At 45.2% G+C, this 18814-nt stretch overlaps 1 protein-coding gene across 1 annotated transcript; it reads left to right on the top strand.

Annotated features, from left to right (window-relative positions):
• The first annotated feature begins 3718 nt into the window (after positions 1 to 3718).
• LOC306668615 (uncharacterized protein) lies at positions 3719 to 18806 on the top strand. The gene is made up of 6 exons (XM_079152140.1): positions 3719 to 5406; positions 5653 to 5776; positions 8899 to 9098; positions 9736 to 9806; positions 10070 to 10174; positions 17882 to 18806. Exons 1-6 carry the CDS (start codon positions 4711 to 4713, stop codon positions 18054 to 18056), a joined length of 1371 nt encoding a protein of 456 aa, XP_079008266.1. The 5' UTR covers positions 3719 to 4710; the 3' UTR covers positions 18057 to 18806.
• Positions 18807 to 18814: the final 8 nt, after the last annotated feature.

The following is an 18814-nucleotide window of genomic DNA, read 5'->3' as shown; positions in this document are numbered from 1 at the left end:
GTAGGAATCCCTGGGCAATCAAAGCTGAAGCTGTAGGAGCAGATAAGATGACTCCAGGCAGAATGAAAGACAAGACAAAAATAAAAGAAGCAGCAGCAGCGGAAATAACATTTATTGAACACCTACTAAGTGCTAGATTGTTTCTGGCAACAACTCTATGAAGCAGGTTTAATTATTGTCTCAATTTTGCAAAAAAGACAACCGAGGTTCATAAAGATTCAAACCCAACTGTCTGCATCAAAAAAAGTTTGGTCTTGTCATTGAAATAAAACAGGAGGGCTGGGCAGATAGCTCAGTTGGTAGCGTGCTTGCCTTGCAAGCACAAGGCCCTGGCTTCGATTCCCAGCACCGCAAAAAAAAAAAAAAAGAAAAGAAAAAGAAAACAGGAGAAGACACAGAAGGCACGGTCATGTAAGCGCACTACCCCCATATGCAACACACACTGGAGTTGTGCTAGGGTCGGGTGATATATATCTTTACCAGCTCATCGGTCTGGCCACAAAATGGATTGCAATCCCAGGAATCCAAGCATCCCCTTTCCCGTACCTCTCGGATCTGCAAGGCTTCATGGGCCTCAAGACCCGTCCTCCGCAGCCCAGCTCTACCGCGGAGGTTTTAGGCAAGCCCCATTTTCGGTGATGCGCTGAGGTTGGGCGGAAGGCACAACCTCTTGAAAGTCCACCACGACCGAATAATTTATACCATCCAGGAGGTAGAGAGAGCAATCTCAGTACACAGTATGAAATAGCATGCGACCCCATTTAACCGGCAGACTTGGGAAAAGGTTCAGACGCTTCCCAGGGGCCGCAGTTCTCTCCTGGGTGGGCTCGGCCACGCGGCGGGCGCCTCCCACAGTGCTTCAAAGCGCTCTAGCTGATACCTCTAGAAAACTTGCAGAGATTGGAGCTAAGAAAAGGCGGGCAAAGTTCCTTTTGATAAGTTATGAATGGGGAAAAGTGTAGAACTCCTTGTTAAAACCACGGAACCCAAGACTCGGGCGGCGCCAGACCAATCCGAGCCGGGAGGCTATTTTGAAATCGCTCCCGTAGCAACCAATAGGTGTGCGGGAGGCAAAGTCCTGCGTCGGCGCCAGCCAATGAGCGCGGTACTATGCTAAGGAGCCGGGGGCCCGGCCCCTCCGACTGTCAGCGGGTTAAAGATGGAGCCGGCAAGCGAGAGGGCGCCACGAGGTGCGGGGTCGTTGGGGTGGGGACTATGGGGGCGAACAACAGCCAGGACCCCCTTCCACTAACCTGCGTCTTGCCTATCCCCCTGAGCGGAAAGGGGTATCTGTCCGCGTGAGTAGATGGGTCTGGGGGTAGGGGGTGGGGTGACGGTGAGCAGCTCTGTATGGCCTGACTTGTGTAGGGGCCCTACCAGGACTCCTGGCGCCCTCTCTGGTCAGGGAACTCCGAAAGGGCGGGAAGCCCCTCATTCTTCTGCTCCGTTCTGGGCCTCACGGCAGAAGAATCTGTTAGGACAAAATACAGACCCCATGCTGGGGGCAAGAGGCCCGGGATGGGGTCCAGAGCCGGAAGGTCACATCGTCCCGGAGGGTCGCCCTTCTTGGAGTGCTCGTAGGCCAAGACAAGGTGCAGGGTCGTCGGACTGTATACACCCTGCTTCAGGCGCTAGTAGGTTTCGGACTGCGGCTGAGCGCGAGCCCCTCTCCTTTGTGTATGTGCTCCCTCTGGGTCTGTCCCATTAGTTCTTGCTCCAGGGCTGGGTTGTCTCCTCTTCCATACCTGAAGCATGCTGGGGAAGGTTGAGGTGCCCTGGGGTTCTGAAGGCCTCGAGAAAGACAGCACTGCTGGGATCCTCTTCTCCTCATGTCCTGGACAGGAGCTCTGGCCTCATTTACCCATCTGTAGTTGAAATTCCCACCCTGTACTGAGGACTATGGAACTCCCCTGCTGGCCGCAGGTGCTCTGACGAGGTTGCACTACTGTGCTCTGAGAAGCAGTGCAATGATATTGTCAAAGCATCTGGGGCCAGACCTGGGAATGCCCCTCACCCACAACCCCTTCTTTCCTCTTCCTCCAGACCAGATTCCTTGGTCCTGCAGGCTCTCCCCTCCCCCTGCACAGTTGCTCCCTTCTCCATGGAAACTTGAGATTCTAGCCAGACCTGGGCCTCTAGGGTTAGAGGGCAAGCTTTCCCCAGGCAGAGGCTCCCACCCAAATGGGGCTACATTCCAGGTTTCAGATCCCACCCACTACCACCACTAAGAAAGCCAGGCCTACCCGACACTCTTTCCCTGTTGCACTACTGTGGGCCACTGGGAAGCAGTGCAATGATGAAAGGGCATCGGTCAGGCCCTGCCCACTGCTCACAGCACTTGGGGAGAAAAGGGTTTGCTGCCGTACTCCACTTCCCAGCTGAGAAAGCTGAGGTACCCAAAGGGTAAGTGCTTGGACTAGTTAAGCATGGGCGCAGAACTGGACTGAACCCTACATCAAAGAGATGACTGGGTAGGTGGATCCTTGAGATCATCCCTCAAGCTATCCATCCTGATCATGGCTGGACAAGGGCAAAGACAGTGCCTCCAGATTCCAAAGACTCTTTTTAAAGATCTTTCCACTTTGGTTCCCCAGGTAAGTTTGGGTCTCCAGGACCTTGTAGAGAAACAGAGGTCCCCTTCTTTGCATGGAAAGACTTCTGATGCCTGGCTCAGACTCAGATCAACCCTGGACATATAGGGGTGAGGTGGACATAGCCCTCCCTGAATGTTTGAAGAGGATGAGGTTCAGGAGAAAATGTTCTTTCAGGTGGGAGGTGAGGGTGAGACAGGCCTAGGAGAAAGCCTTCACACCAAAGTATCAGTTGCTTTGGGGTTCAGCAGGAGTGGAACAATCTAAGATAGATGGGTGGATTTGGGATAAAGAAGCCTCTTGGGAGGGCCCACCAAAAATGCCAGCTTGCTCTTTTACAGGGAGATATGCCCTGATCTTGCAGAAGGGGCTATGAAGTGTCTGGCATGTCTGCCTTCCCAGCTGGAATAGGGGACCTGAAGTTAAACTACCAAGGAGCCTTACCCTAGATGTACTTGCAGGGCCACCTCTACCATCAGGACCTGACACAATGTGCACTTTGACACAAGCTTGTCTCCTAGAAGGGAGACTCAGTTCTCCAGATGGACTTTTGGGAGTACCCTTCCCCCAGTAGACAACACTAGAACACTGCCTTTAATCCTGCCCTGGCGGGTAAAAGCCCTGGCATCCATAGGGGGGATGAAATGACACAAGCTCCTCTGCCTCCTAGTCCTGACCCCTTTGGGTTCCTTGATCTCATGATCACCTGACTCAGGCCCATTCTCCCTTCTAGGTTCCAGGGGCCATTACTGGAGGTGGCCACCCCTCATTTATGTGCAGATTCTATACCTACTGGGGAAGACCCCCATGCAGCTGTCTCCTCCTCTTGCCTCAGGGAAGGATTTGAACTCAGGGCTAACATTATCTTCTGGGGAAAACTTCCATGGGTTCCTCAGCATTGAATGTTCTTCCAGCAGAGTTTGTTGGATCACAAATTTTCCCCAGTGGCTGAAGTTCCTATTAGAATGGGAGCTCATGAAGACAGAGACCACATTTTGTTTTTGTTTGTGAAATCTTTCTTGGTCATACCTGGTGCAGAGGAGGGGGCCAGTATACTTTTGAAACACTAATAGGGAAGACGATGTGGCAGTGGTAGTGCTTAGCATGCATCTCTAGCATCAGAAAACAAAGTGTGAAGCATGGTTATTAGCATAACATGGTAGGAATAATGAGAGGTCTTTTTGAACTACAAAGGGTGCTTGTCCTGTTTGAAAAAAGGCATAAAATATGTTTTAAAATAAAGGTTCATTTTGTAAATTACATGAGGACAGGAAGCAGGAGAGAGACTTGAATTCAGGAATAGCTGACTGAGTTTCTATCAGTACCACTAGGCAAGACACACAAAATAGACCCTCTTCCTCCTTGTTGTCTTCATCTTGCTCCCTGACCTACAAGCAGTAGGAAATGCCTGCCACCTCCTATGCTGGAAAGAGCTGGAATTAGAGGTCTGGTGATTTGGCTGTTAGGAGACAAGTCTGTTTGACTTCTCATATTTACTCCATTGAGTCTCAGGGCTGATGGAAGGGACCCCCTCTCCTTAATGGTTGGAATGGATGATGAGGTTAACTGCTGACCAGATAAGGGAGGGAGGAGAAAAGCAGGTTTCAGGGAGAAGTTATTTGCCAACCTGGATGTGTTCAGATGCCCAAGAATTGTCCCCCGGTGGATATTTGGATGTGGGTTTGGAAACTCAAGGGAGGTCTCAGCCTGAGACTAAGATTTGGGTTACATCAGTTCTGGGTTCTAACTGGGACCAAGAACTGTTCTAGATTGTAAGGTGAAGAAAGGGTCTTTGGAAATACATCAGAGGGGCAGGAGGTAAGATACTGAGAAGGGGCCAAAATGCAGGTGAAGAGGCAACAACAACAGAGCAAAGAAGTGATCCTAAAGGGGTAAGATCCGGGAGGTGTTGTGTGATGCTGGAGAGTAAGACAGGAAAGGAAGAGAATGAAAAATCCAAACTAGAGGAGAGAGGGGCAGAGTGAAATCCTGTGGGCATTGCCTTAGTGAAGGGGAAGCAGGCAGGGTGCTTTTCTGAGTGGGGAAGCATGGGGATGGGGAAGAAACTCAAAGCTGGGCAAGGGGTTTGGGCCTTAAAGCAGTAGCAAGATTTAGCTTAATGCCCATATCCTCCACGTGGCCAGGGACGAGGTGGAGATCAAAGACTGATGGCTTACACAATGGGAGCATTAACCGCGCAGCTACCTTGCGCAGCTACCTTGGCCTCGTCGAAGATGTGAAAGCGCATGCCCAGAAGGGCGGGCATTGTCACGTGCTGGCCGTCTCACCGGATTTGGCCCCGCCCCTTGCCTCCCGGCTGATTTATTGGGGGTGGGGATGGGGAGGGGGCAGCGTCTGTCAGCTAGGGAACCTGCACCGCAACTGGAGGGGAGAGTGGGTGCGTCCTCACAGCTCCAGCCCGTACTGGACCCCTCTGCCTTTGGTGACCCCTAGCCCTAGCCCTAGTCCTAGGGAGGGGTCCTCTCACCTCGCCTGGGGGAGGGGATGGGTGAGCCCAGACCCTCAGGAGGCCTGCCCCAACGACCACTATGTCCCCAGGCAGTTCGGGCCCACCACCAGCAGCTGGTTCAGGATGGAGGTCCTGGACGAGTTCGACAGTGAATTTCCCCAGAGTGTGACCTTTTGCCAGCTCATTTCCGAGGAGGACTTTGAGAGGCAGGCCGCCACCTACACAGAGCGTTCTCTGCGCCGCCTCTTCCGCACCCTTGACCGCAACCCAGCGCTGGCGGAGAGGGTCGTGCGCAAGGGCAAGCAGACCGAGTGCGAGCAGCGTGGGCTTCTCTCCTTCCTCTGGGTGCGAGAGCCGCTGGAGCTGGAGACCAGGAGGGCGGGAGAGGTTACCACCCCCGCCTGCTTCCCCTTAGGGCGGAGCTCCGAGGAAGATGGGACTTTGGGGGTGTGTAGCAAGTTGGGGAGGGCACCGTTGCACTTAGTTGGGTCTGTCATTAGGGCCTTCCAGAAATCAAGACTACCCCTTGGAGAGTGGAATAGGCAGGTGACTCCTTGGTTTCCTCCTCCCCTGCCTATTCCACTTCTGTAGGCGAAGTTCATCTGTGCTGTCCAGGGAGAACTGAACCAGTGCAACAGCATGGGCGCCCTAGAGATGCACCAGCGCCTGGAGCAGCTGAAAAGGAGCATCCATCGTGTGCATCTGTACTCCCAGGGTGAGGCTCAAGTTCTACCCAGGCTGGGCTCTGAGAATCTGAGTCCGGGGGACCTACACAAGTCCATTACATCCTCAGCCATGCTGGGAACTGGGTGACCAGCTCAGGTCCACTCTTCTGGTTGTATTTGTCTTTTTTGGACCTGGTTTTATCCAGAGCAGGAAAGCAGGGGGTTGGTACAGGCTTCATCCAGGGAGAGAAACACAGCTTCCAGTTAGATTAGCTAGTTAAGCAAATCACCAGCTCTGTTTCTTCCTGGCTGCAATCCTGAGCAAGTCAGGTCAACCTTCTCAGCCTAAGAGCCTTAGTCACTAACCTTGGAGGGTGATTTTGGAGAGTGGGTGAAGGATAGCAGACAGTGTCTGACCTTAGAAACCCAGCAAACCTGACACAGAACCCACTTGTCTCTGGCCCTATGTCTGGGACTTGTTAATGTTTACTTATGAAAGTAAGTATAGTCAGGCATGGTGGTGGCTACCTGTAATCCCAGTGACTTGGGAGGCTGAGGCAGGAGGATCACAAGGTCAGGACCAAACTGGGTAACTTAGTGAAATCATGTCTCAAAATAATAAAAAGGGATGGGGATATAGCTCAGTGGTAAAAAGCCTCTGGGTTCAATCACCAGTATCCACCTCCGCCCCCACCAATTAAAAAAAAAGGAAAAAGAAAGTAAATATACATGAAACTAGAGACTACAATAAATACCTTAGTATCTGTCACTAACTTCAGCCACTGTTCCCATCTTGACATGTTACTTTTACTTTCTGGCCCCCCTTGCCTTTTTCTGGAGTATTTTAATGAAAATCTCAGATGTTGTCAATGTATGTCTAAATGCTGTAGAAAGCATTTTAATTTTATATATTGATTTAATTTTTTTTTTTTTTTTTTTGTGGTGCTGGGGATCGTACCCAGGACCTCGTGCTTGCAAGGCAGGCACTCTACCGACTGAGCTATCTCCCCAGCCCTTGATTTAATTTCTTAATTATTTTATGCTAGAGATTGGAAATTGAACCCAGGGCCTTGCTCATGCTAAGCACTTACTCTACCACTCTACCACTTTACCCCTCAGCTGTATGCATCTTTATTTTTTATTTTATTACTTTTTTTTTTTTTTTTCAGTACTGGAGATTTGAACCCAGGACTCATGCATGCTAGGCAAGAGCTCTACCCCTGAGTTATGTTCCCAGCCCATGCATCTTAATTTTTTTGAAGACATTTTCTGACATAACTCACAACATAGTATTTGCTGAAATATAGTCACATCTCTCTTATGATATATCAGTCTTTCTATACTCAATCTGTCATGTCAGGATTCACTGAAGTCCACACATTGTTTTCGGGCATTAGGCCTCTACGCGTGATCTTAACCAAAATGACAAGAAATGATCAGGCATTGGGTCTCTTACCTTCCTTTTTTACTGGATTACTATATAATTTGTGTCCATACTGGCACATTTGTGATCATACGGGGATGGCAGGGGTAAACTGGGCTTCCCTTGAGCAAATAAGGAACCATGGCCAGTTTAGTTGAAATCCCTTTAAGATGAGATGACCCCACTTCTCTTTCCCCCATGTCATTGATTTGAACTGTCATCCTCCAGTGTCTTATCTTGTTTTCTGTTCTTTCTTTCTTTTTGGTACGGGGAATCTAACTCAGGGTCAATTTACATCTAAGGTACGTCCCCAGCCCTTTTTTACTTTTTTATTTTGAGACAGGGCCTTGCTAAGTTGCTGACTCTAGTCTGGAACTTGTGATTCTCCTGTCTCAGCCTCCTGAGTAACTGGGATTATAGACAAGTGCCACCGTGCCCAACCTGTCTGTATTCTTGAACAGTCTAAGACCTTGACTGGATTCAGGTTGAGTTCCTTTGGTGTATTTGGAGATATGCTACACTTGAGGTGAGGCAACTTCCTTTTGCATCACACCAGAAGACCTAGCTTACTTGGGGAACTTTTGTGTGATGCTACATGTGAATCTTCCATATCACTGATTCATCTGATAGACCAACAGCATGTGTAACCCCCTCCCCAAGTAATCCTCAAGGTCATTTATCTTTGTTTTACAGAAGAGGAAATAGAGACTTAAGGAGGTTTGCTGACATGTGCAAGGTCATGTAGGTAGTAGCTGAGCCTGAACTTGGACTTGACTCTGGGTTGGTCTGGAGCATAGGCTCTTAGCCTCTAAGCCATTGCTGGGTGGTGGTTATTATGACTGCAAATGAACTGTTCTTTTTTTTTTTTTTTTTTTTTTGGTGGTACTAGGATTGAGTCCAGTGACACTCTACCACTGATCTACATCCCTAGCCATTTTTATTCATTTTATTTTTAATTTTAAGACATAGTCTCACTAAGTTGCTAAGATTGGCCTCCAACTTGCAATCCTGCTGCCCCAGCCTCTCAAGATGCTGGGATTATAGGCATAGGTCTGTGATGGGCTGTATGATGGGCTGTATGAGCCTCTTGTTAACACCTACTTTCTTGGTCATTTCCAACTTTAAACAATAGAAATAACCAGACTAGTTGAATGCAGTAGGAAACCTAAAAGAGAGGAAAGGAAACTGACCCAGGATCCTGCCCCTCAAAAAGGTCCTCCCTGAGTCCATCTCTTTATGACCTTCCCAATGTGGGTTTCCACATGAAGGAAGCACTGTTCTTTTACATCCTGGACCTGGGGGCTGGGTGTTGGTATGGGCTCGAAATTAGGGGTCTGGATACCCCTGCTGGTATTGGCAGACAACTTTCTACAGTGCTTTGGGAGGGGTGGCAGGCTTCCTGTGCAGGTCGAGCCCACCTCTCTTTGGCTGAGACACTTAATTACTTCCTATGAAATTCTGCCCTTGAAGTCAGACAGCTCAGTTGTGGATCCTGCCTGTGCCTTTATCAAGCATAGGCTCTGATTTCACCTATAAGATAAAAGACCAAAATACCCTTTCTCCATGGGGCTCTGAGGTTGGTCAGATGGTACATATTGATGCCTGTCAGTGGTGGCCCTAGTTATTTTCTCCTGTACCTTCTCTTCCTTGCTGGAGGAATGGTGTGAAGACATTACACCATTACATTTAGCCTCTACTCCATCCTTGTCTGGCCTTGGTGTAGCTACTCATTGGCACTTTTTGTCACAGATGCCAAGAAGAGGAAAAGGAAGCCAAAACTGAAGAAACCAGAACCCATCCTCTTACGGGACCAGTCAACCTCCCCATGCCTGCCACCAACCCCGCTGCCACCACCTGCTACCACCATGGCCTCTGTACTGGCCCCATCACCCCCTGTCTATACTATGCCCAGGGTCTTTGGCCCTTTCTCTCCGCTGCCCAGCAAGTCGGTCAGTGGGAGTGTCCCCCACTCCAGGCTGTCCTGGGAGGGGCAGTCTCTGTCCCCCTGCTCAGAACAATCTACTGCTCTCCCAGGCCCATAGCCATGGCTCTCAGATCTCTGCAGAACCCTCTTTGCAGACAAGGTCTTGGGTAGAACAGTAGTGGATGAAGCAGATAAAAGGGGGCTGCTCTGGTTGAGGGGTCCTGGTGGAGGTCAAAGGCACAGAGCTCCACCTTCTTGACCTCAGGTGAGCAAGGAAAACTCAGGTGCCCTCCGCAGGATCCTGGGGCTCCCAAAAGACAGGTGGAAAACTATGGGCCTCTCCCACATCTTTATCCCCACTACTACCTCTTCACATGAGTGTTGTCCCCATGTTGCCTGAATTCCAGGCTCTAGTTTATCCTGTATATCTTAGTTCAGGTCCCTCTTCTTCCAGGCAGCCCTCCATCCCCCCAATTAGGACCTCCTCAGTCAGCTGCCAGCCCCCATCCATCTCCTGTACCCTTAAATTGCCAAATCATGGTGGGTATTGACATATCTGCTGAATGAATGAAAGTCACATAGTTCTAGTTCTTGGAAAAGGATTGGTTTTCTGCATGCTGAAATCCCTACACTTGTCCTGAGATTTCCTTTGTTTTCTGCAGATGGAGAAATTGGACATTTCAAGGTCTGAAGTGAAATTAAACTGGAATGGCTTGTCCTCAAACCCAAAGAGGTGGAAGGAATTTACTTTGGGCTTATGGAAATGAAAAAGGAGCATTTGTGGGAGTCATTTGGGGGATAAAACTTAGTTGTTTTTTGTTTGTTTATTTGTCCCTACCTCTTAATTCTCACCACAGTCTTGAGTGGTTATTGTCCTTATTTCCCAGAGTAAGAGTCTGGACTCTGTATGGGACTCCTAGACCTGTGTCACAGATCTGCATGGTGAGGCTGGGGAGGGGCCCAGGGCTGAAATCCCATCTCTGCCCTGTTTTTCAGCCACATGGTTGATCTGACCCCCTTGGTCCTCAACCCCGGAGGCTTCCATTTCTCATACTTGGCTGGAAACAGTGCGCACAAGCTTCACTGCCCTGGCTTTCCCTGGTAAGCGGGTCTCTGCCTCTCTGGGCCAGATAAATTCTGGCTGTGCCCCAGCTCCAGTGTATCCATCTCTTACTTCTGACAGACATTGTGGTACTGTGCAAAAAAAAAAAAAAAAAAACAAATTTTTTTTTTTTTTTTTGGTGGTTATGGGGATTGACCCCACCTAGGAGTGTTTTATCACTAAACTATATCTGCCTCCTGTCCCCCCCACCTTTTTTTTTTTTTTTTTTTTTTTGAGAAAAGGTCTTGCCCAGTTGCTAAGACTGTCCTCAAACTTGAAATCCTCCTCCTCAACCCCCCAGTAGTTGTGCCTGGCCAAATAAATCTTACTTATGATTTCTCTTCCACTTCCAGAAATGACTCTAAATGTAATCAGGGCTGCCAGAAAAGTCATGCCCCTTCCTAATTTTTGTAATTGTGATAAATCAGTAACCACCTGAAGGCCCAACAGAAAAGGAATAATGCCACCAAATGAGCAGCCCTATGGTTGTTATATATGCGTTTTGCAAAGCACGAGTTAACTGAACGTGGGTTTTTTTAATCACCTGCTTTTTCTACTTACAATGCTAAGTATTTCCCAAGTGTAATTTATTATTACAATTATTATTATTATTATTATTATTATTGGTACTGCTGGGATTGAACCCAGGGGTGGTGCTTAACCACTAGGCCACAACCCCAGCTTTTTTTTTTTTGGTAACAGGGATTGAACCCAGGGGCACTTAACCACTGGATCTAACAGATCTAACAGGCAGGATCTAACTAGATTGCTTAGGCCTTGCTAAGTTGCTGAGACTGGCCTCTAACTTGAGATTGTTTTGCCTCAGCCTCCCAAGTTGCTGGATTACAGGAGGTACTACCATATCCAGCCCAAAGTGTGATTTAGACTGGCTGCTTCATTGTATGACTTTTTTAAACAATAGATTTTAGTTATTAGAGCTGTTTTCAGCTCACAGCAAAATTAACCAGAAAGTACAGAGATTCTTACCTCTAAATATGCATAGCCTCCCCACTATCCACATACCACACCACAGAGTTACATTTGTTGCATTTGATGAACCTACATTGATACATCAATACTCAAAGCTTCTAGTTTATGTTAGAGTTCACTTTTGGTGGTATGCTTTCTGTGGGTTTGGACAAAATTTTAATGACATGAATCCTCCATTATAGAATCATGTAGAGCAGTTTCACTGTCCTAAAAATCCTTTGTGCTCAGCCTGTTCATTCCTGCCTCTCCCTCACTCCTGAAAACCACTGATCTATTTACTGTGTCCCTAGTTTTGCCTTTTCTAGAACATTATATAGTTGGTGTCATATAGTAACACAGCATTTTCTTTTTTAAAAAATACATTTTTTAGTTGTCAATGGACATTTAATTTATTTGTGGAGCTGAGAATTGAACCCAGTGCCTCACATATGCTAGGCAAGCACTCTACAACTGAGCCACAACCGCAGCCCAACATTACATTTTCTGATTGGCATTTTTTGCTTAAGATTTCCATGTCTTTTTTTTTTTTAGTGGGTGGGGTGATAGGTTGAGCATTTTCCAAGTCTTTTCATGGTGTGATTACTTCTTATTGTTGTTTTAGCTCTGAAAAATGCTCCATTGCCTAGGTGTATTACAATTTACCTGTTTATATCCTGAAAAACATTTTGGTTGCATTTAATTTTTGGCAATTTGCTATATATATCTGAGTGCAGGTTCTTATGAACATAAGTTTTCAGCTTACTTGGATAAATGCCAAGGAGCATGTTTGCTGGATCCTATTCTAAGAGTATGTTTAGTTTAGCAAGAGACTACCAAACTGCCTTCCAAAGTGAATGAACCATTTTGCATTCTCACTGGCAATGAATGAGTTCAAATGACTAATTTTTTTTTTTTTTTTTAAGATGGGTCCTGCTTTGTTGCCCAGGCTGGCCTTGAATTTCTGGGTTCAAGCAATCCTTCCACCTCAACTGCCCAAGTAGATGGGTCTCCAAGAATGTGCCACTGCACCCAGTTTCTACAGATTTGTTGTGGTTGTGGTGGTGCTGCTGCTGCTTGGGATCAAACCCAGGGACTCATGGATGCTAGGCAAGCACTCTATCACCGAACTACATCCCTGTCTTGTGATTTTTATGTAAGAAACTCACATAGTTTCTCACAGAGTTTACCTAAGAGAACCCCAAATAATAAGTGAATCTTTAAAAATGCTTTTGGCTGCCTTTGTAATGAAAGATATAAATGCTGAGATTGCTGGGGTGAGTCTTACATAGCTATTGAAAAGCCCAAAATAACTGGGTGTGGTGGCACACCCCAGCAACTGGGAAGACTGAGGCAGGAGGATTGCAAATTTGAGGCCAGCCTCAGTAACTTAGCAAGAACCTCAGCAACTTAGGGAGATCCTATCTGAAAATAATTTAAGAAATATAAAAAGGATGGGAGATGTTGCTCAGTGAAATCACCCCTGTGTTCAACCCCCAGGAGGGAGGGGTGAAGAAAGCCCAAAGTAAAGAGAAGACTGTACCTATAAGGTTTTAGAGACTCTTTAGCTATGAAAATATTACCATATCAGTTTAGTTTTGTTTTCTTTCCTTTTTCTTTTTCTTTCTTTCTTTCTTTTGGTACCAGGGATTGAATCTTGTAGCTCTTAACCACTGAGCGACATCCCCAACCCCTTTTATTTTTTTATTTTGAGACAGGCTCTCACTGAGTTGCTTAGTTCCTCTCTTTTTGCTGAGGCTGACTTTGAACTTGTGATCCTCCTGCCTCAGCTTCTCAAGCTGCTGGGCATGTGCCATCGAGCCTGGTCCCTGAGTCCATTTTAACCTTTTTTACTCAGATAACACATATAGCATATAAGCCATCCATTTAATGTTCAATTAAATGAGGTTTTGTATGTTCATAGTGTAACCATCTCTACCATCCAATCTTAAAACATTTGATCACCTCCAAAAGAAGAGAGTTAGGGGCTGGAATAGAGTGCCTGCTTAGCATTAGTATGTGTGAGGCCCTGGGTTCACCAGCACCAAATGGTAATATGTGCCTGTAGTCCCAGCTACTTGGAAAGCTAAGGTAGGAGAATCACTCAAGGCCACCTGAGTGTGATTTTTTTTTTTTTTTTTTTAAACCTGTGATGGCGCACACCTATAATCCCTATGATTATAGGGCTGAGGCAGGAGGATCACAAGTTCAAATCCAGCTCCAGCAACTTAGGGCCTAAGCAACTTAATGAGACCCTGTGTCTAAATAAAATACAAAAAAGGGCTGGGGTGGCTCAGTGGTTAAGTGCCTCTGGGTTCACTTCCCAGTAATACACACATGCATACATAAAATTAAATAAAACACACCTACAATGGGAGGAAATATTTACAAATCATTTCAACAATGAAAAAGCAACCCCCACAAAAAAAAAAACAAACCAATTAAAAATGCGCTCAAGATTTGATTAGACATTTCTCCAAAGAAGATATATAAAAGAAGATATTATATGACCAATAAACAGGAAATGATGCTCAATAACATTAGTTATTAGGAAAATGCAATTCAAAACCTCAAGATACTGGCACAGTGGCATATGCCTGTAATGTCAGCAACTCCGGAGCTGAGGCAGGAGGATTGTGAGTTCAAAGCCAGCCTCAGCAACTTAGTGAGACTGTAAGCAACCTAGTGAGACCCTGTCTCAAAATTTCAAGTAAAGGATGTGTCTCAGTGATTAAGTGCCCCTGGATTCAATCCTGGGGATCAAATCAAAATAAAACAAACCCCACAAGATAACATATTACATCGACTAGAATGGCTATAATTTAAAGGCAAAAAAAAAAAAAAAAAAAAAAAAAAATTGGCAAGTGTTGAGGAGGGTATGGAGAAATTGGAAGCCTCATGTGGTTGATGGTAATGTAAAATAGGGTAACTACTGTGAAAATCAGTTCATCAGTTCTTCAAAATGTTAAACATAAGAGTTCCCATGTGACCCAGCAATTCCACTTCCATGTATATATCCAAAAGAATGGAAAACAGGGACTCAGATACTTGTACATGAATATTCATGTTCATGTTCATGGTGCAGGGGAAACTGCAGCACCTCTTAGCTGCCACCCCCAGTTTATTCAACAGCTGTAAGCAAGCACTAACTTACTTCTGTGTAGATCTGGACATTTCATATCAATGAAATCATACATATGGCCATTTGTATCTGTATGCTGCCACTAAATGTAATGTTTTCATGGCGTGTCTGTTGCAGCAAGGCTAGTACCTTCTTTTTATGATTGATAATGTTCCATTATATTATTATTTAGCCATTCATCAGTTGATAGGAATTAGAGTTAACATTTTTGACTGTTGCAAACATTTGTGTACAGATTTTCATGAGGGCATAGTTTTCAATTTTCTTGGGTATACCCCTAGGAGTGAAATTACGGAGTTGTTGGGTCAGGTAAATTGTTTCCCAACATTGTCACCTCATTTTATAATCCCGTTAGCAATGTATAAGGGTTCAATTTCTCCACATTCTTGCCAATGCTTGTTATTTATTTATTTATTTATTTATTTATTTATTTATTTATTTATTTATTTATTTATTTATTTTTTAAGACAGAGTCTCCTTATGTTGCTCAGGCTGGTCTTGAACTCCTGGACTCAAGCAATCCTCCCACCTCAGCCTCTTAAGTAGCTGGGAGTACAGGTGCATACTATTAATATGCTACCCAACTTAATTGTCTTTTATTACAACCATCTCAGTGGGTATGAGGTGAGGTGTATCTCACTGTGGGTTTGATTTGCATTTCCCTGATTACTAATGATTTTGAGCCATTTATCTGTACTTATTGGTTATTTGTATATCTTTGGAGAATTGTCTGTTAAGATCCTTTGCCCATTTCTAAGTATTGGGTTGATGCCGGGTGCAGTGGCACATGCCTGTAATTCCAAAGATTTGGGAGGCTGACAGGAGGCTCCTGAGTTCAAAGCCAGCCTTAGCACCTTGGTGAGACCCTGTCTCAAAATTTTAAAAAAGAAAAAAAAGAACTGGGGATGTGGCTCATTGGTTAAGCCCCTCTGGGTTCAATCCCCATTAAAAAGACAACCCAATATTTATAAATGTAAATACACTTATACCCCCAGCCCTTTTTTTTTTTTTTTTTTTTTTTTTTTTTTGCGGTGCTGGGGATTGAACTCAGAAGCCTTGTGCTTGAGAGGCAAGCACTCTACCAACTGAGCTATCTCCCCAGCCCTGTTTTGTTTTTAATTTTGAGACAGGGTCTCATTAAGTTGCCCAGACTGGCCTCAAACTTGCCATCCTCCTGCTTCAGCTACCCAAATAGATGGAATTACAGGTGTGTGCCTCTGTACCTGCCTAGGCTTAGTTCTCTTGAAAGATAATCTTTTCAAAACATGATCAGAAAACATAGAACTTCTTGAACTCTTTCTCCCAGTATTTTCAACCCTGGAAACTTCTTCCAAGGAAATAGTAAGGAAAAGAAAGAGCCCGTTGTTTAAAAATGCTTGTCAACATCAGTTAAAAAGAGGAAACATGGAAACAGCTTAAATATGCATTCATATAACTATGGAATGTAATGTAACTTTTACAATTATAAATAAATATGACTAAGGATGTTCATGTATATTCATGAATTATAGTCAAGTGGAAGAAATAGACTACTGAGTCAGATTAGAAGAAGTGGGGTGGAAGGATGTGAAGGTGACTGTTCGATGACCGAAGGATTTTTTGCAATGTTACAAAGCAAAATTTCAAAATAAAGCATTATTGAACATCATTAGGTCCTCAGAATGAAGTCACAGAGCAAGACTGTGATCATCATCTTTTCTAGGCATAGTTTTCTCTATATGTGATTCATTTTTTAAAAAATCTTATCTTTGTCACTTAATGTTACAGTCCTGGGAAATTGTATGCTTCTGGACTGTTTTAAACACAAACTGATCAGGGCAGTAGCCATCCGGTGTAAGTAGTAACTTTACTAATTCCACTGAGAGATACGGGACTAACTTCCAGTTTTCCACTAGTGTATTCAGTGCTGGGGCTAAAGTTATTTACCAAGCTGTTTCTGAATTTTAGATGAACTTCCTAAAGTATAATTACAAAGAAAAGGGTATGAACAATTAATAAGAAAGCTTTTTAGAATCTAAGAGCAATAGGTTTACTGCAGATAATTTGAAACCCACACAGAAAAGACTTATCAGATCCCCTCCTATTCCCAACTCCAGAAATAACCATTATATTTGTTTTAGTGAAGACTTATTTTCATGGATACGTGTGTATGTGGAAATGTTATAGTTATAAAATTGAGATTGGAAGTGTCCTGTTAGGCAGTTCTATAGCCAATACTAGCAAGTGATTTTCTTTCCACATCATTAAAAATATCTTTAGGTTCACCAATAATCGATGCAAAATACTTCATTGTATGAATAGAACATCATTTACTCAACTCTTCTTGTCTGGGAATACTGTACTGATGTGACCATCTTCCAGGTTCTTGGTACATTTTACTTTTCGAGTTAGCTGTGATGTTATGGTGTCATCACCAAAAAATGAGTTATTTTTAATTGTTTTTAATTTAGTAGCTAAAGGTGTAGCTCAGTGGTAGAGTGCTTGCCTAGCATGTGGAAGGTCCTGTATTCTATCCCTAGGACCTAAAGAAAAAAATAAGTATAAAAGGATGGGTGTGGTGGCTCAAGCCTGTAATCCCAGTGACTTGGGAGGCTGAGACAGGAAGATCTTGAGTTCAAAGCCAGTCTCTGCAATTTAGAGAGGCCCTAAGCAACTCAGTGAGACCCTGGGCTGGGGAATGTGGCTCAGTGGTTGAGTGCCCCCGGGTTCAATTCTCTATACAAAAAAAAAAAAAAAAAAAAAAAAAAAAATTATATGTATCTCCATCAGAACATAATCTGTGAGAAAAATTCACATTAACAAAATACAGGGTTGGGGTTGTAGCTCAGGGGTAGAGTGCTTGCCTTGAATGCATGAGGCATTGGGTTCAATCCTTAGCACCACATAAATAAATAAAGGTATTGTGTCCATCTAGAACTAAAAACAAAAAATATAAAAAAGTCATAAAGATACGTATAAGATACCACTGCTTAGAGTGTGCCATTCCAAATATTTTGTGTCTACACACACAAATACACTAGTTATTTTATTTTATTTTTTGCAGTGCTGGGGATCAAACCAAAGGCCTTGTGCTTGCAAGGCAGGCACTCTACCGCCTGAGCTATCTAACCAGCCCACAAATAGACTAGTTTTTAACTCAAGTAGGATCATATTGCATGTACTTCTCAACAATTTGGCTTTTTCCATTAATAAACAATTGGGATGTCTTTATTTGTTGGCTATCTCATTCATTCCTTTAAGCAGTAGCAGAAAAATTCACAGCATGGTTACACCACGATTCCATTAGCTGTTCTCTCCTGGAAGTTTAGATTGGTTCCAATTTTTTTTAGCTGTTGACGGACCTTTACTTTATTCACTAATTTATATGCGGTACTGAGAATCAAATCTAGAGCCTCACGTATGTGAGGCAAGCACTCTACCACAGAGCCACAACCCCAGCCCTGGTTCCAGGTATTTTAGTCACAAACGTTGCCGCAACTAAGTCTTGAAGTAGTATTGGGTGCCATCCTGCAGCCTAGGATATTGTCACGTGTACCGTTGGCAGCCCTGTGTGCTAGTGTCATACCTCATGGGCATGTGTTGGATGTCTCCCATGCAGGACCTCAGCCTGTAGTGGCTCCCCCAACACTGAGGAGACTCCATCCCCTGCTGTGAAGGCTTCCATCTTCACCCCGCCTGTCCTACTCAAGTTCCAGCCAGTTCCCAGACCCAAAGACGACTCAGAGAACGACCCTGGCAGTGCAGAGTCGGTGCCCCACAAGAGGAGTCCGTAACTTCTTCCCTACAAACCATGACTTGTGGAATGAATAAAGTTCCCACCGAGGTGCCTTCCTTGTGGTGGGCTCCCTATGGGTTGTGCAATCCCACTGGTTTATATTGCTAACCTAGCATAGCGCCGTCCTTAACTCTGATTGGAGGAGTTCGGGGTTACGATCTACTGGATTGGCTAATTTTAGAATTAGGGCAGGCATAAGGGAAGGGCTACAATTGGATCCAGTATTATGAAAATGGACAACCAGGCATTATTTCTCACAGTACAGGTATCGCTTTACAGGCCTACGCCTGGAAGGGGAGCAGAAGTGGTGTGGAGGCTACTGGGATTAAAGATTTCAGTCTGGTAAAGCGTGGGGGCACACCCTCCTGTAAACCCACGACTAGGGAGGCTGAGGCAGGAGATCACAAATTAAGAGGCCAGCCTGGGTAACCTAGCAAGACCCTGTGTCCAAATAAAAATAAAAAGGACTAGGGATGTAGCTCAGTGGTAGGGTGCCCCTGGGTTCAATCCCCACCCCCAGTCTTTGTCTGTCTGTCTCTCTCACACACATATACACACAAACACGAGACACCAGTGAGACTTTTTAAAAGAACTGAGAACTTAGGCTGGGCTTGAGCAGGGATGACCCGGAGCTTTGGCTGGGCAGGTGATGAGGCGCTTCAGAGGTTCCCAAGAAGACGGGGTCCTGAGGGTGAACAAGTCAAAAACCTCGCGCTCAGACTGGCCGCGCCTCTCTCCCAGCCTAAGCACCCGGGT

This window comes from Sciurus vulgaris (assembly GCF_902686455.1).
Source record: "Sciurus vulgaris genome assembly, chromosome: 8".
Lineage (NCBI taxonomy): Eukaryota > Metazoa > Chordata > Mammalia > Rodentia > Sciuridae > Sciurus > Sciurus vulgaris.
Note: the sequence above shows the minus strand (reverse complement) of the source record. Positions and strands in the feature narration are given on the sequence as shown.